At 38.8% G+C, this 21,348-nt stretch overlaps 1 protein-coding gene across 5 annotated transcripts in view; it reads right to left on the bottom strand.

Moving 5' to 3' along the window:
• STK32B (serine/threonine kinase 32B) overlaps window positions 1–21,348 on the bottom strand; it is a 168,380-nt gene that overhangs the window by 44,546 nt on the left and 102,486 nt on the right. For all 5 annotated transcript variants that reach the window (XM_054066350.1, XM_054066349.1, XM_054066352.1 and 2 more), the window contains one exon: window positions 11,298–11,335. In XM_054066350.1, coding sequence (XP_053922325.1) covers window positions 11,298–11,335 — 38 coding nt within the window. The remainder of the gene's footprint in view (window positions 1–11,297; window positions 11,336–21,348) is intronic.

Below are 21,348 nucleotides of genomic sequence, written 5' to 3' on the forward strand. Positions count from 1 at the left end.
GTGGAATGAAGCAGAAATTATGCTCTCTATGATTATATCTGTCAATGTCATTGTGGAAGACAGAGTACAAGGAAAGGTACTACCTTTGCCAGCTTAGCCCTGCACTCAAATCAGGATTAATACATCATAGGTTGAACTAGATTCTTGAGTGACAGGTTGCTGTGATTTTTCCTTTGATCAAGATCTCAACCTCATTCAGTCCACAGAATTGAGCAAACCTTGGGCATGATGCAGTTATTAAGTGAGGAAGGCTGCTATCATGTTTGCTGCCAATGATGAAAAGAGTGTAACAAATGACTGATGCTACCGTGGTGCCTGTTGGAGGAACAGCAGTCTCAACAAAAGATTATGCTGCTCTGACAGTCTAACCTAGATCGTGATCAAAGTCTGCAGGAAATGTATCTGCCAACCTCTAAGAAGTCTGTAGGACGTGTGAGCTGAAATTCTCAGTGGCCTCTAATTTGGCCAAATCTGAGCTGCTTTGAAAGGGCAAAAGGAAGAAGGCACATCCTACTGTCAAGCTTGAAGCTGTTTCTCCAAATGGGAGACACAGTAAAAGTTTTTGCTGAAATGGTTTGCAAGCTTTCTGCAGTTTTCTCAAAAAATCCTGCTTACATTTTCTTGACACTTTCTTCCTAAGACTCTCAGGCCAGGAAGATACCGGCACATGGCAGACAAAAACTGTGAGAACTTTATAAGGGGCAAAGGGTGTTAGGCTGCCATAACAAGAACTGGTGTTCACAGCCCAGCCTGCCATCAGATTTCAAGGTGGTATACCTCCTTCATGGTGGCCAGAGGATTTGCAGTTTATTTCTTAGTCAATAAAACACTATGGCAGAAGGCTTCTCGAAAATGATAATTGAGTCACATACAACCACTGCATGGCAGCAATTTTAAGGAATTCCATGTACACTGTAGAATGAAAACCTGCAAGGATCTTGGCAGACTAATACGTTCTCCTTTTTGACAGATAAATATAAAGTACTGACATTTAAATGACAGCATTGTAACTGATGATCCCTATTAGAGTGCCAGCATAATGGCCTGCCGCAAAACACCTATCACATAATATCTATTCAGACTGATCCAAATAGTTGATTTGCAATGAAAATTGCCTCTCCTGCAGTGCATTGTTTTCTCTTTCTCTTTCTTTTATTAGATTTCTTCTCATTTAAATAAACCAAAATAGCACATGTGAAATGTTGTATACACTGGTTGATGGTTTTTGTTAAAAATGCCTTTCTGCAAGGTAAGGCATGAATTGGAAAGATGGGTTCTGCTTAGGTCCTCCATGTCCTGCTGCCAACGCAGCCGCAATGGGAAGTTCTGTTACCCACAGCAGGGCACAGCAGAACCACATAGGTACTGCCGAAAAAATTCACCTTTGCTCTACCCCAACACACAGCCAGCGATGGCCCATAGGCTGCCCTTACCTGTTGCTTGGAGGGCTGCTAAATGGCTACGGAGGGAAAGAAAGGCGTCATGTAGGCAGGCGGACGGCTGTGCTGTCACATGGACCGCACACAGCTCCCGGTGGGAGCTGAGGGCATGGGGAGAGGCTGCCTTTGGGATTGAGTCGGAGCAGGGGCAGTGGGCAATGTACCCTCTGTGCTTATCGGCAGTGGAGGAGGGCTGGAGGGATGTGCAGGCAGAGCTTTAACTCTTTTAAGCCCAGTGACTTGTATTTTTACATTTTTTAAGAGTTTCATTCCTGGTATGAATATTTAAAGAGACATTTAGACCTCAATTTTCTACAGGACTCTTCCTAATTATCATCTAAGACAACTCTTTACTGTGACTGTTGTACATAGGAAAAGGTAAGGTAGTTATTACTGCAGTAAAAATGCTGGGATAACGTCTACTTCATACTGTTTCCAAAATTTCAGTTCACATTGACTTTTTCCCATCTGGGCTTCACATCCTGTACTTGTTTGTCCTTTTTGTATATTATGGTGAACTAACAGATGTCAAAACAGAGCCCTGTACCCTGGCTCCTTTCTCACGTACAAGGTATTACACTGAACTAAGCAGTGTGTTAGCGCTGCTTGGATTTAGCTGTGGAATAAAGCAGTGCACAACAGCTTCAGTACTACCTAATTAAACGCAAGTATCACAGGGAAAGGGCTCATTGCTTAATCCCTATGGCTGAATGAACCCAGATGACAGTTAGATGACAGCAGAGAGAAGGGAAGAAAAGGCAAATTGCCATATTCCTCTAACTCTCTGCAGAATGGCTTTTTAAATCACCCCGAACTACACAGATTTCATGTATGCCATCATGTACATTGTAAGCAGAAAGTATCTCAGTGGGAAAAGTTTCATAAATTGCATTCCTCCAGCCAGCTTCCGGTTAAGTCTTTAACAAGGAAAATCTGTAATTTAATACCTACGGCACAGTGCATGACTTTGACAAGCTTTATGAATGCACTTCAAAAGTGTTATGTGGCTTTTATGCCTCGCTTTTCCACATGACCTGAATATGAGGTGAACAGCAAATGATCTTTGGAGTATTATTTCATTTTTTATAAATGAGAACAAATCTTAATGGCAATTTAAACATGTCTTGAAAGGTGACTGAGGCTGGCCAACTAAAATTTTGCAGAGGAAAATGTACATGATTTCAAACCTCATTGATTTTCTCAACGAAGGGGTGAAAGCGAGGGCAGAAAGAAGAAATACCAGACTGGAGTTAGCGCCACTGACTCAGCATACATCAGAGATGGTGGGAGAGCTCAACACAGTGACAGTAACATTTTAGAGCAAATTCAGATCTGATTTGCCCTCAGAATGTCAAATCCTATAACCAGTTTTAAAAGCATTTTTCTGGGTTCATCTTCACTACATTCAATAGTGTAAGCTCATATTCATGTGAACTTGGCATGACTTGGCAATCTGCCACTTGTCATCAGGGACAACGTTAGAGGGGTTCAGTGAGGCTGTGCATTTCAAAAGGTTAGGCTGTTTAGTAGCTATGTAAAAGTTTCAAATGTAATTTTCAAAGGTTAGACAGTTTCAAGTGAATGAAATACACTGAGAACATTCACTTGTTAATCAATGGCAGAGGGTTAAATGAGACATGGTCCCCAATCCTAAGGCAGACACACCAGGTACATCTTTAACGAGATTTTATGTCTCCCAGAATCCAGTATACAGTAATAATGTAGTCAGTTCTGTTATTCAGAAGTTAATGTCTGGGTTCAAAAGACTCAATTTTGGGGTGGGTTTTTTCATCATAGATTTAGTTTTAAGGCCAAGATTGTTCATCAGCTGTGTTTTTTTCAGTTTTGCTGTTAGTTTTCAAGTGAAAGCCAAGATTCTCATGTAATCAAAAAAATAGAGTTTTAAGGAAAACTTTGATGGCTGTTAAACAATATAAACACATAGAAGACAGATACAAACACCAGCTTGAATTTACCTTTCTCTCTCATTAGAGAAATGACTACTGAGCAAAATTATCACTGACAGATGCAAAAATCCAACCTAAAATAAAGTCCTCTAAGCCAATACAATATAAATAGCCCTGTTAAGGCTGAGTGAAATACTAATTCTGTGATTTCTATATAGAAAACCACCAAGACGAAGTTCCAACACCAGAAGTAGGAAGCATTTAGTGCAATTAGTAGGTGACACCTTCAAAACAAACAGTGAGTCTTCATATAATGTGCTTAAGCTAAGGACTGCTTTGCTGTAAAATGTTAAGGATATTAGAAGTTCTCTCCACTCAGGCAAACACAAGAAAAGACCACGAAAATGAAAGACCACTGGAAGTTATAAAATGTGTGGTAACTATATCCAGATCAGGAAATGCCCGAGGCTGGAGGTTGGGTGAGTATGTAGGGGAAGTATGACCAAAACTTGCCTTGTTTCATATCCTGCTCTGTCACTCACTTTTTGGCAGTTCTTGTAGATAAGAAACTCAACTAGATGGAGCTTTGATCCAATATGGTTGCTAATCTGCTCTGAAACTGAAAGCCTGTGTATCCACAACACTATGGCAACAACGAGACAAAGGAGACAAAACAGTGCTTCATAAGGAGAAACTAAAAAGCCCAAGGCTCTTCAGCTGACAGGAGATTGTTGAAGGAGTTTTTAAACATGATTAAGATTATGATCGTAGGCTATCATTCACAAAATCCTGCACTTCTAGTAGCAAAAGATGGTTTGTTGAAAGAAGAATGCTTTGAAACACATAACCTCGCCCACTTTCCTTTCATGAAGGATGGTGAACTTCTACAGCTTATTGCTCCAGGAGGGTGTAGAGGCCAAAAGCAGCAACAGCTCCAAATAGGAAGTAGGCAAGCTTAGTAACAAATGTTCATCCAGATTCAAAAGGGACTATACAAAGTCTGACACACACAAAAAAAAGGGACTGTGCCTACAACTCTTTTTATTTAACAAATCGAGAAAATCAACTATAATCACCATCAAAATAGTTCCCTTCTGAGTTGACAGCTGCAAACAATTCTACTAACATTCAAAGCAATTATGTAGGTCATTTACTGAGAGGCTGTGAAGGATCTCCACTGTTGTTGCTTTCACATCTTCTATTGACAAAAAAGTAGTCACTGACTTGATCTTTGGGAATAGAAATTGCAGGGCACCAGGTCTACCAAATAAGCTGGGTGTTCAAGCACAATCGTTATTAGCTAAAAACTCCTTCACAGATAAAGCGTTGTGGACTGGCATGATGTCTTGGTGCAAAATCCACCCATTTCTCTACAATTCTGGTTGTTTCCAGCAGGTCCAGGGAGGTTATTCTCCCTCTGTACTCAGCACTGGTGAGACCGCACCTTGAATACTGTGTTCAGTTCTGGACCCCTCACCACAAGAAGGATGTTGAGGCTCTGGAGCGTGTCCAGAGAAGAGCAACAAAGCTGGTGAGGGGGCTGGAGAACAAGTCTTATGAGGAGTGGCTGAGAGAGCTGGGCTTGTTTAGCCTGGAGAAGAGGAGGCTGAGGGGAGACCTTATTACTCTCTACAACTACCTGAAAGGAGGTTGTGGAGAGGAGGGAGCTGGCCTCTTCTCCCAAGTGACAGGGGACAGGACAAGGGGGAATGGCCTGAAGCTCCGTCAGGGGAGGTTCAGGTTGGATATCAGAAAAAAATTCTTCACAGTAAGAGTCATTAGGCACTAGAACAGGCTGCCCAGGGAGGTGGTCGAGTCGCCTTCCCTGGAGGTGTTTAAGGAACGGGTGGATGAAGTGCTTAGGGACATGGTTTAGGGAGTGTTAGGAACGGTTGGACTCGATGATCCAATGGGTCCTTTCCAACCTTGTGATTCTGTGTGATTCTGTGTGTGTAATATTGGTGATTAACCCTCTGGCACTGGGAACGTGCTCTGCCACCACAATACTCCGGATATTGAAGAAAACAATCAACATGGCCTTGAACTTTGAATGACTCGTGTGGGTTTTTTGGTCTTGGAGATGTTGCTGACTTTCACTGCTTGGTTACCAGATCATACATATATATTTAAGTTTCATCACAAATAAATACTGAATTAATCAACCCTTTCATGCTCAATGCATTGCGAAAGCTCCAAACATGATTCCTAGTGACATACTTTGTGTACCTTTTTCATGTTCAATTCTCCCATTAGAATATGCCAAACAGTTTTCCTGTCCAAATGAACTTTCTCAGCTACTGCTCAAATACCCAGCCTTCTGTCTTTTCAGATTATATTTTGCACCTTTCCAACTCAGTCATCAGTAACTGCTGTGTGGGGGTAGCCTGGGTGATCATCATGTTACATGCTTTCTCTGCCTTGTCAAAATCATTTGTGCCATTCAAAAACACATGCATAAGATATGCACTCTTCACCATAAGCCTCGGTCAATAATTGAAAAATTTCTGTTATGGATTTCTTCAGTTTCACAAGAAACTTGATGTTAATTCACTGTTCACACTTGCACACCAACATTTTCCAAGCAGGCATAAGAAAACATCTGTATTTGAACACACATCCACTTGTACTGAGTTATCAAGTTGAGACTTGTCTCACTGTGACGGGTTAGAACATGTTCCTTAGATGTCTCTTTGTGTCTCCCCTCCCACTCTTGATTCCCAAGCTCGCTCTTAGTCTCTTTTTCTTTCTTGTGTCAGACCTTGTATAGAGGTACTTTAACACCCTATACAGAAATTGTTCATGATAAGAAGCACCGAGGCATTTGATGACCAAGTGGCAAAGACATGCTCCATTAATGGTATCTCCTATTGCCACCATCTAGGACAGAATACCAGCCAAGGTCTTGCGTCTGACCAAGCAGGGAGTTCTTACTCAGTAAACGAAGTAGGGACCTTGCTGGGTCTTACAAAATGATGTCCTGAAAAACTTGACTGAGACAATACCAAAACCTTGCAAATTTTCTGTATACAGACTGTAATAAAGGTGTGGTCACACTGCATAATGCAAAACCTGGATGCCTAAATAGAGCCTCATAATTTCTGCAGGATGGCCAGAAATGTTAATATCAATGGTGCTACCAAATATTTATATAAATAACGTTATCGTATCTGAAAAAGGCAGTGCACTAATTTATTTGGTACTACTTGTTTTTCTGCATTTTAGGTGTATCACATCTCCTTAGACAACATAGCTGACAGATGATGGATTTAAAGACATCTTTAATTTATTTGATATTTTCATAAAAGATACAACATGGACCAGACTTGCCAGCTTTCAGTTCTAAACTCTGTCATTTTAGTTATGTTGTTCTAAATCATTAAAATGAAAGGAATAGTAGAGGAAGCAGAATACTGTTATTAAGAAAATTCTGTAACGCTTTTCTCTGTACAATACAATAATTATAGTTCTCTTGAACCACCAGGTAGTCCCTTCAGCTATCACTGGAATAACTCAATTTCAGATGCATGTTGGCAGAGCAGAGCACCTCTACTGAATTTAGAGACTAGTGTGAGTAACAAGTGGAAGAGCTTTCTGGGAAAGCTGAGAAGAAAATATAAGAACAGTTTTATGAACAGTGTTCATGTCCTTAGAGAGGCCTGATTACAGTTCATTAAGTAAAACCTGAAAACATCCCTTTCCTCAGAGGAGACTCCTGTATGGGACATAGCATCTCTCCAAGAGACAAGGCTATCATCTTCTGTCAGGGGTGGAACATTGTTTTAAGCAGCTGATTACCCTGTTGCCATGTATCATGATGATTCTAGTGATTGTCAGACATTTATTTCCACTGATGCATCAGAATATGTGCTCGGCAGTGTTGAGATGTGGCTTTGCTGAAAAGTGTGAAAATTCAGGGTTTTTCTGCCAGAATGCTCTTGAATATGTTGTATACATTTTCATGGGGCTTTTTTTCTTTGTAAATTGAATTTATCATTTATCTGGGTTAAAGAAAATCTCCTGTTTTCACTAAACCATGCAGAAAAATGGTAATGGTAACTAGTTTTAACGAGCAGAAATATCTATAATCTACAGTCATAGAAAAAATAATCATGCAACAGTTTGGGTTCGAAGAAATCTTCAAAGGTCTGCAATAAGCAGAGATCTTTCACTAGATCAGGTTACTCAGTGCCCCGTCCAACCTGAACTTGAATGTTTCCAGGGATGGGAAAACAGCACTCTGGGCAGCCTGTTCCAGTGTTTCACCTTCCCTATCATAAAAAATTTCTTCCTTAAACCTAGTCTGAATCTACCCTTTTTTAGTTCAAAACCATTATCCCTCATCCTATTGCAACACAGCCTGCTAAAAGTTTGTGTCCTTCTTTCTTATAGGTCTGGAAGGCCACAATAAGCTCTCCCCAGAGCCTTCTCTTCCCCAGGCTGAACAACCACAACTCTCTCAGCTTTTCCTTATAGGAGAGGTGCTCCATCCTTCCGATCGTTTCTGTGGCCATCTACAGAACCTGCTTCAGCAAGTCCATCTCCTTCTTACGTCGTGGCCCCCAGAGCTAGACACAGTACTTCAGGCAGGGGGTCACCAGGGCAGAGTAGAATCATAGAATCATAGAATCACCAGGTTGGACAGGACCCGCCGGATGATCGAATCCAACCATTCCTAACACTCCCTAAACCATGCCCCTCAGCACTTCATCCACCCATTCCTTAAACACCTCCAGGGAAGGTGACTCAACCACCTCCCTGGGCAGCCTCTGCCAGTGCCCAACGACTCTTTCCATGAAAAATTTTTTTCTGATATCCAGCCTGAACCTCTCCTGGCAGAGCTTCAGACCATTCCCCCTTGTCCTGTCCCCTGTCACTTGGGAGAAGAGGCCAGCTCCCTCAAGGGAGCAGAATCACCTCCCTTGACATGCTGGCCATGTTTCTTTTGACACAACCCAGGATACAGTGGGCTTTCTGGGCTGACAACGCACGTTGCAAAGTCAAGTTCTGCTTTTCATCCACCAGTACACCCAAGTCTTTCTCCTCAGGTCTGCTCTCAATCCCTTCATCCCCCATTCTGTGTTAATGCCAGATGTTTCCCTGACCCATGTGCAGGACCTTGCACTTGGCCTTATTGATGTTCACATGTGTCCACTTCACAAACTTGTCCAAGGCTCCCTGGATTGCATCCAGTTCCTCAGGTGTGTCAGCTGCACCACTCTGCTTGGTATCATCTGCAAACTGTCTGAGGGTGCACTCAATTCCACTGTCTACATCATTGATGAACATTAAACTGCAGTGGCCCCAATACACACCCCTGAAGGACACAACTTGTCACCTCTCTCCGTTGGGACATCAGCCATTGAGCACTATGCTCTGGATTTGACCATCCGACAGATTCTTCATCCTCTGAAGAGTCCACCCATTAAATCTGCCTCTCTCCAATTTAGAGAGAAGGATGCTGTGGGGGACCATCTGAAAGGCCCTACAGTAGTCATCTGTAGTTATTCCCTTGTGCACTGATGTGGTCACTCCATCATAGAAGGCCTCTAGGTTGGTCAGGTAGGACCTTTTCCATGATCTTCCCTGGCACAGAAGCAAGGCTGACGGGTTGGTTGTTACAAACTTTGTATATGTTGCGAAAGTCAGCCTGTTTAAGTGCTTGAAGATGTAAGGCAATGTGAATGGTGTAACACTTCACTTTGACTTCAGCCAAAATAGTTTTTTTCAGCTAGGTCAGAGAAATATAACTCACTGAGACAAACTCTCTGTCCTAAAAGTTGTGAATATCCAATTCCACAATATCTTGCACAAGCACAATTTGTTTAATGAACTGTAAGAAAGGGTAAAGTCATCCATACAGGAAACCTTTGTGCCATCTTGGAGACCACAGGCTAAAATAAAGTTCGTTCCTGTGCACCTCCTTAGACTCAAGTTAGGTTAATTTATTATGCTTCCTCTACAGCCGAGCATATTTATTGTGTACATATTCAGCACATTTATCTATTAAGTGAAATGTGATGATTCCTTAACAATTATATTATTATGTTGCAACTTAATCAAAGCCTTTATGGATTTCAAGGATAGCAGTCATCTTGCAAAACATACATATATAAGGTGGATATCTATATCTTTACTCAAAACTTTCAAGATGTTAGTCACCAAAAAGAAATAGATACTGATGTATAGTTCAGATATGAAAAATAGATCAGATGATCTAAAACATGTCTATGTATTTCAGTTATTTGTAAAGGAAGCCTGTAGTGATAAGCACAGTACCGACACCTGTCCTGCTGAGGTCACCTCATTTGGTGAATTGAAGTGTGTGGACCCTTGTCTATGTTGAGCAAATTACATCTCTCAGGCACGTAACAGATCTGTGAATCAAAAATCCATGAGCTAATTAATTCTGCTGACTGAGGTCTATCTGCAAGTCTGGAGAAGCACTTTTTTTTACCACTTTTCTGCAGGTGTGATACGAGGGAGCAGTATTCTACTGCTTTGCAAAAAAAAAGAATTTATATACCCCAAACTTTCTAATCTGGCTTCAGGTAATTTGTTGCTGAATAGCTTCTAAGAACCAAAAATCCCTTCATTTTGCAGCATATTGCTCAGTCTGGAATAGCTTTTTCTCTGCAAGTAGTTGAGCCTCCATAGGAAGTGTCTCACAAGAGGCTGACTTTGTGCGGTAATTGACCTTGATGAGGGGCAAAGAGAGATAAGAGCAACTGTACTTCAAAGGCTGTCAGTCAGAGATATAATACACTCATAGTTATTTCGTGTTGTCTTTAACATCTTTAATTCACACAGGACTGAAAGACAATAGATTTCTATTTCCTGCTTATTTGCTGATATTAGCATCTAGGGAACATAAACACTTATGCCTCTGAAACATTAAGTTTCTGAAGATCTAGATGGTTTAAAACTCCAACATATTTAGCTTTGTTAGGTTCTATATTCCCAGGATAAAACTGTGGCTCTTTGCTATGGTATCTCTTTGATCCACTTTAACTTGTATACCCAGCAGCTCTGCAATGGATTTTGAAAGATAAGGGTGACATTGGCATCATTTCAAGTTTATATTTTCTCAAAGATTAACTGCTTTTAATAAATTTCTGATGTGGACAAGGCACAGGATTTTCCCATAGTAGCAAACACACATCTCCTTTTTGCATTTTTCTTCCTGTATATATTTCTATTCTAGCTGATACAAAGATAATGCCTTCTTTTACCTGTGTTTTCCTCATATTTTCCTATGAATAGTTGTAAAAAGATGCATGAGATTCTAGAAAAATACTTCAGAGACAGCATATATGTGTAAAATTTAAGTTTAAAGACATTAACAGGGTGTTTATTTCATATTACACCTTTTTTTTGCTTGACATCATAGACTTAGTACTGAAAATTCAAAGCTGATTAGACATTTAGTGTCATTTTTATCTTATTTAAGTCAGTACAACATGTAGACCATAAAAATTTTGCAGACTTAAAGACAAATTTCCAAATTCCATATCTAAATTTAGGAAAGTAATTTCAGATTAAATTACAAGAGAAAGAATTTGCTATAGGAGATTGCTTAGCCCTTCAGAAATTCTATAAGACAAAATAAGTGCTTAGTACTGTTCTGCTCAGAGATTCCTAAAAAGAGATTATGGTGGTTCATAGGAATCCTACTAATAAAAATATTAACTTCTTTTTATCAGGTGTCCCTAGTGCTCTCAGTTAATATTAAATTCCTTCTTCTTCAGGACTTGAAAATGTCAAATCAGCATACTTTTTTTGCAATAGAAGGAATTACAAAATCCACAAGGTAGACAGACGGACATTGTAGAGAAAGTCCAGATTTAGGTAGGAATCCAACATCTGAGGCTGATTTACAAAGTATGTTATGAGCACGGCACTGAGATCTGAAGAATTAGAAATATCTGAGAGAAAGCAGCCGATATTCACTTACCATGCTCATCCAGTAGTATGTTGTCAGGCTTAATGTCCCTGTAAAATAAGGAAAGGAATGCATTACATTTCATACCTGCAATTTTAAAATTTTCCCCAACTGGGTATAAGGCCTAAGTAATACTTACAAAACCTGAATATCTCATCAGCCTTTTCTTCCTGGCTGGGTCGTCTATAGCAGGTATATCTGCTATATCTGCCTGGGTGTTCCACTGATTTTCACCCATAGGCACTCAACCCTGTTATCACCAGCATTGAGCTCAAGCAATAAAACACTCTCTAACACAAAGGGCTACCCCACCACCTCTCCTTCCTTCTCTATCCTGCCTGAAGTGTTTACAGCCAGCAATGGTAGCACTCCAGTTATGGGAGTCATCCCACCACTTTTCTATGATGGCATTTATATCATAGTTTTCTTGCTGTACAATGACTTCTAGTTCCTCCTGTTTGCTGCCTGTGCTGTGTGCATTGATGTAGATACACTTCAGTTGGGCTGTTGATCATTCCATGCTCCTGAGCGGAATAGTCTTAATTCCTAAGTGACTGCTTGCTGTCATTTCTAACTCATCAGTAACCTTTGTGTCGTTGCTGTCACTCAAAGTGCTATCCTTAGCTTCCTCTGAGAGTCCAAACGGACTTGCTACCATACTATCTTTACACACTGGAGTGCCATTCCCAGGCTTTTTTCTATCAAGCCTGATTTTGTCCCCCTCCCCCCTTCATGTCTGGTTTAAAGCTGTATTGATGAGCCCTGCTAGCTTCTTAGTAATCATCCATTTGCCCCTTGGGGACAAGTGTACCCCATCCTTTGTCAGCAAGCCTGGTATTGTGCAGGCCAACCCATGGTAAAAAAAACCAAAGTTTTCCTTCTCTCACCAGGCTAGGAGCCAGTTATTTCCTGGTTCTTCCTACTCCTGTCATCATTCCCTGTAATAGGAATGACAGGGGAGAACAGTACCTATGCACCCAAATGCTACCTGTGCACACTTGTTCTTGGGACAAGGGAACAACATTACCCTAAAGATCTTCACTTTCAGGATCATTTTCCATTGACCTACATTCATGCTGCTGTCAGCAGCAGGCATGGAGACATCTTTTCTCCATTGCTGAGCATTCCCACCCTTTTTACTAGTCAAGCATCATTGCTCATCGTGTCAACCTGTTCCGGGGGAAACTCATCTCTTCCCCTTGTCTGCCTGGATCAGTCCCTGGCTTGGCTCCCTCTGTATCTCAGCGAGCATGATGGAGAAGTGTTCTTTTCACTGGCATTTTGTGCTTCATGCAGTTTTGAAGGCACATTCTTGTTGTGGCATTGCCAGACTGGGAGATGCATCAGTCCACCTTGAGTAAAATATTTGCCCCCTGGGCTGAATTTTCCACTTATCTCAAAAGAGAAGGCAGTGTAAACTGTCAAAATAAGCTGTCAAATGGGTCTGTAAATGAACTCCAAAGACCTCCACTTGCACAAATTCTTTTAGCCAAGAGGTGGCTTGACTATTCCAATTTAAACATTTCTTAGAAAATTCTGACATCCATATTAACATATAGATTTCACTGACTAGTTTTGATCAATGTGCCCTTAAATGGAATATATAAAAAAAGTGAAAAGTTGCAAAATAAAAATGTTTTATACCATTAGAAAACTACTTCTAAAGTAAATATCATACAGGAATAAGAATGCCATAGCAATTATAATATTTCTATTTCTTGCATGATATGAGCCCAGCCATCACCCAAACTCCACAACTTTATTAACAAAAGAAGGAAGATTACATTTTAGTATTCTGCATTCCACACTTTCTAGGCCTTCCTAAGAATCATATGAAACTGTGAAGTAGACTGAGACTATGTTTACAATTTGTATGGCAGCAGCTGGGGAAATGTAGGATAAATAAATTACTTTGAATCATTCCCTACACATTTGGAAATGGTGTAGGATGTGTATGAGTCTGTGTAAGGGAAATGATCTCACTATGAATTACCATTTGAAATGGAAATTTAAAATTATACTGATATTTCAGTATGAAATACTGCATTTCTTCTACACAATTTACAGGCTATCTGTAATTGGCTGATTCAGCAGCATTTCTAGTTATATGTATAATATAAGGGGAAATTTCTCCTAGAGTCCATGTCACCCACAAAACTCTGACTTGTCTGTTTCCTCCCCCTTGCAGTCACTTGTCATATCATTTACCATACTGAAACCTCTCCTTCCTTGATTTCATAAGGGTGAAGTTGTGAGTTTCAGAAGAACTGTATGATTAAATATCTTTGCTCATATTATAAAATTTCTCTTTGGTTGAATTATCATCGGAAATTCTATACATTTATCTAGTCTCTCAATGAGACAGTTTTTAGAAGAGCAACTATTCAACTGATATAAAATATATTTGCTGTTTTTTGAAAACTGTTTTCTGATAAGAGTTGGAATTGTGTTTTCATGTTGAATAGTCTTTGTGGTCTATCCACGACTTGAAAATACAGCAATGATTTCAATGGAAATCAGCATGTCATAGTTTTGACTGTTGAATTAAATATTTTAAACTTTGTCTTCACAAAGCTTAACAAGCACAGCCCAGCTCTGCACTTCTCTGATGGGTAAAAAGATTACAGGTGACATCCAGGCATGTTAGGGCCTTTCTGTGGCTTCATAAAATAAGTGATACATGCAATACCACTCCAAACTTTATTCCTCTATTTAAGAAAATAAAAAATAAGAATTGGGATGGTGCAATTGCTAGTATTTCACTAGAATAAAACTGAGCAAAAGGAGAAGTTCAGCTTTATGAGGTACTGCTATGTGTATAGCAATGCAGAACCCAGGGATTGCTCATTGCAAGACCATGACTTTTCTACTTTTTTTTTTTTTTAAGAAGATAAGTTTAAACAATTTGAATATCTCCTACGGTATTGCACCATTAAATAAACTATACAATTTTTTTTTCCACCAGAAAAGACATTGACAATTCCACCTTTTAACTGTGCGTCTTATCAAATCTATTTTTCATGCACTTGCATCTGTAATATTGAAAAAGTTGAGTGGTAAAATTAGATCTGTGCTTATCTTTCCATGACTAATTCAGGAAGTGGCTGACACTCGATTCAGGTGCAGAGACACCATAAACCCTTTCCTACTTAAGGGATCTTCCCTACTGTGGAGTCTGCCAGCTTTGCTCATTTTTCTCAGAGGCAGGACTGTAGCTGGGGGCAGGACCCTTGCACAGAGCAGCCCAATCCCTCAGTCCCTGAAGCAACTCGACAGACTCATAACCATGCCTCAAATCTCGAAATAGGCTACTTTAAACTGCTTTTACAGAAAGTAAAATTCATAAGTTAATTTAGGCCAGAAGGTGGACAATTTTCTTAAGTAGGATGCTGCTGTTCTGGTATCAGATGTCTGGAGATGTACATGATGCATAAATTCATACGGCAGGTGAGAAAGCAGAAGAGTCACCATGAAGAGAGTGCCTCCTGCAGCCCTCTGTTATGTGGTTATCTTTGGTTTAAAGTGTGGCAGTAAAAGCTCTCCTATCCAGACGCAGCTTCTTGAAAGCTCCATGGACTGCAGAGGAGCGATGCCACTGCTCTGCCCTTGCGCTGATCTCTGCCTGCTGGATGTAGGATGGGGAAGTTTCAACATAGTCAATGGGAAGACTTGGCAGGTCTAGGAACATTGAAATTAAAGATACTGGATATGTTCAGACATATGCCACACTGTTTTTACTATTTAAATGAATTTAACTAGAGTATTTATTTAAAGGAACTATCTGGGTTTTGTATAATAGGTGCCAGAATACTCTAGTTAAATTCATTTAAATAGTAAAAACAGTGTTTATGTAGGAAGACGGGTTTAAAAGATAAAAAAATCCCTAGTTAAGCAGTTTAAATTCAAGCATGTTAAGTAAGTGAAATCCTGTTATGACTACACATAGATTTTTCTGAAAACATTTTTTCCCCTTAGCCAGCATGCTCAGACAACAGAGTGTGAAATCCAGCGCCTTAACTTCAGGATTTGATATTAACTGTATTCCTAGATAACAGAACGAATTGAAACTTTCATTTAATAACCTAAGTATCTTGAACGAGCTCATAGGAGAAATTGAAGGACATTTGCAAGGAGCAAACTTCCTCATATTTTGGATTCAGAGGGGCACTTGGCTACTCTCTAACATACACAGAGCAATGACCAGTACAGCTGTGGTAGCGTCCTTATCCCTGATTTCATAAACAAAACTTTCTCAGTTTGTACCTGTGCCACTCCAAATCTTTTCACACACACAAAAATCAGAGCAACATAGAAATAGCAGCAGAGAAACCTTCAAAGTCTTTGCTCAGTGGCAGGACCAGGTCTAACTAATGTAACAGCTCTCCCAAATGTTAGTCAATGAAGTGTTAGTCAATGAGTTGTGGAGAAATGAGAAAAAAATGGAAAAATCTCAGTTTAGTTGCCACTTGTTCATATTTCCTGTGAAACCATTTCTAGCTTTCTTCAATTGCCTTAGCTACAAACATCAATCTAAAGCTGTCTGAAGGGATGAAAGTGCAGTAAGAAAGTGCTGCATATAATTTTCAAGTAGGAAGGAATGATTAATAATCTATTTGTATCTTCTATAACTTCTAGGCTGAGGTTGCATCCAATGCTTGAAGATATTCCCTCTTCATGGAAGAAAATAATGAGTATGGCTTGACTCCTGTTTGCTGCTTATGCCAGTCAGTCTTCTGAACTCACTGGAAAAGCTCACAATGATCATAAATGGCTCAGTTTCAACTATCTGTAGTTTTAAGTGCTACTTCCATTAATGCTTTTTTTCTGGTGAAAAACCTTCCAGAGATCACACTTTTGTATTCTTTATGTAGGTGAAAGAGTTGTAGAAAAGGTGACTGAAGAACATATGATGATATAATTTTCTCTAAAGCTTGAAATCCAGAACAAGTCTCTGAAAAAGTTTCATGCGCTTTGCTATGGATTATCAACCAGGATGTTGTAACTTTTGGTCTCTATTTATATTGACAGGAGTTGAAACATCAGTCTAGAAATGAAAGGTTGGTGAAGTCAACCATGAATTACCTAAGGAAATCTCACAAGGGAGAAAAGTAAAGTCTTGTTCATTGACTAACACTTCACATTGATAACAACTATGTCTAAGTAAGTTAGAGAGAAATATCGGAAAAAATGTATTGTGCTGCAATTTAAAACAAAGGTGTTTTGGATTTCCCATTTTCATAGCATCTGAAAGAAAATTGTCAAAAAAGGAAAGATCTGGGAAAGGCTGAACAAAAAAATATTCCGAGAGTAAAGAACAAATAGATTAAGGTTATTAGTTAACATAAGATATCCCTAACATGTGATGTGACAGGCATACAATAAGTAGTATCTAGATGGTCAATAGGACTTTTGTATTTGCTTTTGCAGCATGAAAACAAAGTTCGTATTTAATAAAACTGAGGGTTTTACTTATACAAATGAGAATTAAACTTAAGTGGATTACTGCAAGACATGATTCTGTGAAAATTCTTCAGAAGCTTAAACAAAGTTTAAGCCATTGATGTGAGTAGCAGATGTACCAGCTAGAGTTCCTCCAGTCTTCACTTTTTTAATGACATCAATAATAATGTAAAACACAAGGTCTACATTTTTCCTTAAACCTGTAAGAATTTAAAAACTAACACTGCTTGTATGCTTTATTCTGCTTTATTATTTTGCAGCAAGCGTGCAAACACCACAGGCTTGGTTTCTGCTGTGTTTTAATTTTTGATATTTGCTTTTGCCTATATTTCCTCCTTACTTCATCAAAAGGTTTCTTTCCAGCACAGAGACAGGTATTCTTTGTCAGCACAAGATGCTTTTTAATAGTATCAGATACTTAAGTTATAATAGTTCTGGATGGTTGACTCTGAATTCACATGTATAGTAATCCCTAACTCTTTATTTATTAGCAGAAAAAATCCAAAGTACATTTTTTCAGCTTTATGTCTGATGAATTTCACTCCTTTGCTTGCAGTCTCAGAGCACGATTTAATATATTACTATATTTCCATTCTCTTGAGCTTCTAAAATCCCACAGTAACACCTGTGAGCATTTCAGTTGACAGCAGCTTTACCAGCATTACTTATTAGGAGTACTTCCACTTTTTAATGATGATTGGTTTTCTCTGAACAAGAACTGTTGAGGTTTCATCTCTTCATTAGCCAAAGGTAACTTACAGAGAAAACTCAGCTATGTAAAAACTCATTAAATTAAATCTTAGATTTTTTTAAAAGCAGCTCTTAACTGCTTTTATTTGAATAGACTGAAGATGTGCACTCGCTTTCCAAAGACAAAATCTAGCATATGAACATGTCTAAGTTGAAACAAAAGGGGGTCAGACTGGGTATTAAGGAAAATTTTTATTTTGAGGACAGACGAGCAATGGAACAGGCTGCTTGGTGGGGTTGAGCAGTCACCATCCCTGGAGTTTTTCAAGATATGACTACATAAATCCGTAGTCTAATGTCATAAATTCTGGTCTAATGTCATAGCCAATCATGCTTCAAGCGGAAGGTTGGACTAGAGACCTCCCGAAGTCTCTTCCAATCTGAATTTTTCCCATGATCCTTCATGCATAGGCAAGTTCTGCAGGGAGCAAAGAGGGCTTTTTACACTGTTTAGGTCAAGAGCATCAGCTGAGCAGCTTCCTATAAACCTCACCGATCACTACAGCCCATAACAAACATCCTCCAGGGGCAGTGGTAATGTCTAGAGCTTATTAACGATAAAACTCCATGGGTCAAAAGATATGTTTGTCTCAGTCTGGATATGGTGAGCCCATATTTATACACGTATCACTAAAATTCATTAGCTTACAGTTAGTGCAGCCTATGCCCTTGCAGAATGCCAGGGGCTTTTTTTCTCTGAGACCATTACAAATCATCCTACAGAGAAATTAAATTAGATGGATTTTGCGTCCTCCTAAGGATGCAAAAGAAGCAAGATCGAAAGAAAGGCCCCTGAGGTCACTGGAAGGATTACATCGGCTTCAGTAGATGTTGTTTCAACCCTAACAAAGTTTTTTTCATTCTTTTCTCTTCAGTATCGACAATCTAACTGTATATTCTGTAAGATGTACCTTCAAATACTGAGTTTAGAAGCTTTCTTCTTAATTATGCATCTCATTTCTTATACTAATATGTTTTCCTTATGCAGAAATAGGCTTTTGAAATTACTCTTTTCACTGGGAAGAAGAAATTTGTGTTAAGAACGCAGAAAGTTGCATTAACTTGTTTTTAATCTTCATTGAATTCATGATCCTGTTTGCCTTCTCTTTGTCAAAATAGCACGAACAGTCATGACTGAAAGTGAGCATTGGTTGTATTCTTGGATATAGGTAATGCTATATGAAAACTAGGAGACTGCATTGACTATTAGATGCTAGTGTTATAGTCTAGGAGACAGCTGCTACCATTAAAAAAAAATCACAGTAAAAAGCAACAACTTTTGGTTAACAGCCTGAAATCATGCAGGGATAATTACAATAATGTCAGTGTACTGGGTACCTAATTCTGTCAAATATTAAATTATTCTCAATATTTGTTTGGAATCTATTTTTATACTACAGAATATATCTGACCAGAGTCTTCTATTTTTCATTATTTTGGGGTTTTGGTTTTTTTTTGAATTTGCTCTGTTACACCAATATTTCACATTAAATCACAAACATATACCTGCCACATAACAATAAAGTAATGTGTCATGAGTGGCTCTGGACAATATTCATTTAGATTAATATTAGCCGTATAGCAGTTCTTAACAGCCATAAAAATGGCAATCAGCTGGGAAATATAAAATTCGGCTATGCATTATTTGAGGCTTACTACTTTATCAGAACACTGAAGTGAACTGTATCCTACATTATAAAGGGAATTCTTCCAATTATGGAAAGAAATGTGAACAAACTTTGATTTTCACAGATGTAGACCTTAATTCCTTCGTATTTGGTATTCAGATTCATACACGATGTCCAAGGCCTGCATTTCATAAAGAAAGTGAGTGCATACATAGTGAGGTTTTCTTATGGCAAATTTGTTGAAATTTTAGATGAAGAAAAAGTCAATATAAGGGCAGCACAGAGATTACACATCCCCCAGAACTGACCTATGCAGAGTGCCTACTAAGATTGCTCGTTTGAGAAATAGCCTTAATGAAGTCTGACGCATCGTCTCTTCCTTTCATCAACACCTCATCACTCATTTATCTTTTTAGGTTTTTGTTTCCAACCAACATCCTTCCTAGTTTCAAGAAATGTTCAATGAGACGGAAACAAAATCATAGTATGAATCTCAGAGTTCGTTACTGTTATTTCTTTTCAGATGGATGGGAATGAAAGACTTTTGACTGCTCCAGAACTCTGATCATCAGTTCACATATCCCTCACTTAGATCTCACTAGTTATTGCTGCCACTTACCATCCTTTCATAAAAAGACCTTTTGAGCCTTCTGTTCCTGCTCTAATGAATACTGTACCATGACACGACCCCGTGAATCACTGTAACTTTGAAATTTAAAGACTTCAGTAAAATTTGAAGTTAGCTGAGATGTGGTATTAGCTTATGAGAGATCTGTAAAGAAAAGGCACCTGTGGATGCTTGTTTGTATGAATCTGCATGTGTTTTCAAAAGGCAGCACATCTGACACCCAAGCCACCAGAATAATTAAGTTTAGAAATAGGCTTCCACAGTTTGTGGTGTCTGACTGGAACAGGAATAAGGAAACAAGGTATACTAACAGAATCCACTGGTCACAGGTGTGGACTGCAAATGTGGAAACAACTGATTGAGGTGATGAAAAATTAAAGTACTAATCCTTATGTTTAAATATCTAAACTTCGTCTAATTCTCTGGCAATAACAGACAAGTTACACAGGTAATTTATTGGTTTATGGATTTTACTAATAAATAAGGAGTGCACTTTTTTTAGATAATTTCTCTCTTCAGTAAGGAGAAAATTCCAGTGCAGCTGAGATCCAATAATACTGTTTGAAAGCAAAATAAACTGTTATTTGACACTAGGATGTCCATACACAAATTTATCTTCTGAGAAGCAAGGGTACAATAAATCATTCAATAAAAGCAGCCATTTCCATTTGCACTTCCTGGAGCCTGTCATACACAGATGACTTGCAGTGTCAAAGGGCATAATTTCCAGTGTCCTGGTCTAGTCCAAAATGTCAAAAAGACTATAATATTGATTGGTCTAAGTTCTGCCCAGTGGAACTAACTGAGTCAGCCCCATCTTGATATCTTGATCCAGAAAAAAAACCCCAAAATCTACATTTAAGACTTCAAATAAGACATGGAGCCAAATTTGTAGTTTTGCAATGATTTACTCAATACAGCTTCAGAATCATCAGATTCCAGTAAGATTGTTTTTTTGAATAAGTATAGATAGATAGATAGATAGATAGATAGATAGATATCAGGTGTCTTAGAAAAATCAACTTTTTCCTTCAAGAAAGGCTCAAACTAACAAGCATTGAAACTTGAAAGGTGATCTGGTTTTATCACAGTGTTTTAATAGCTTTATGATCTTTTAATTATATGTTCAAATCTCAGAGTACTCATTAAGGCAACTGCTAAATCTAGACATTAGAATTATAACAGCAACACAGGAATCCGGGCAAAAAAAATAAGTAAAGGTTTCAGGATTTGAAAAACATTCCATAAAACTGAAACAGCTTTGGCAAAAGTCTGTTCATGCAATCCCAAATAATAAATTTATCACTAGTCATAAACATACTATTTTTCCATTGTAGAATCTGTGGTGCATTATTCATGAACCCAAAGTACTCAACAAGTCAGTAGGTCTTGCAAAAAAAAAAAAATCATTTTATTGGGTTTTCTTACTTAAAGTCTTCTCTTTTATGTGAAATCTTTTGTTTTCTCTGCAATTCCCACAACCGGAGCTTAAATGCAGAACTAATTATTTGGTAGCATGGTTTCATATGATGCTAATTAGAATCCTATAGTCCAGCCTTTTCTTTCTGTGTGGCAACCTGTGTGGCATTTCTAGTAC

Source organism: Cuculus canorus, chromosome 4 (genome assembly GCF_017976375.1).
Source record: "Cuculus canorus isolate bCucCan1 chromosome 4, bCucCan1.pri, whole genome shotgun sequence".
Classification (NCBI taxonomy): domain Eukaryota; kingdom Metazoa; phylum Chordata; class Aves; order Cuculiformes; family Cuculidae; genus Cuculus; species Cuculus canorus.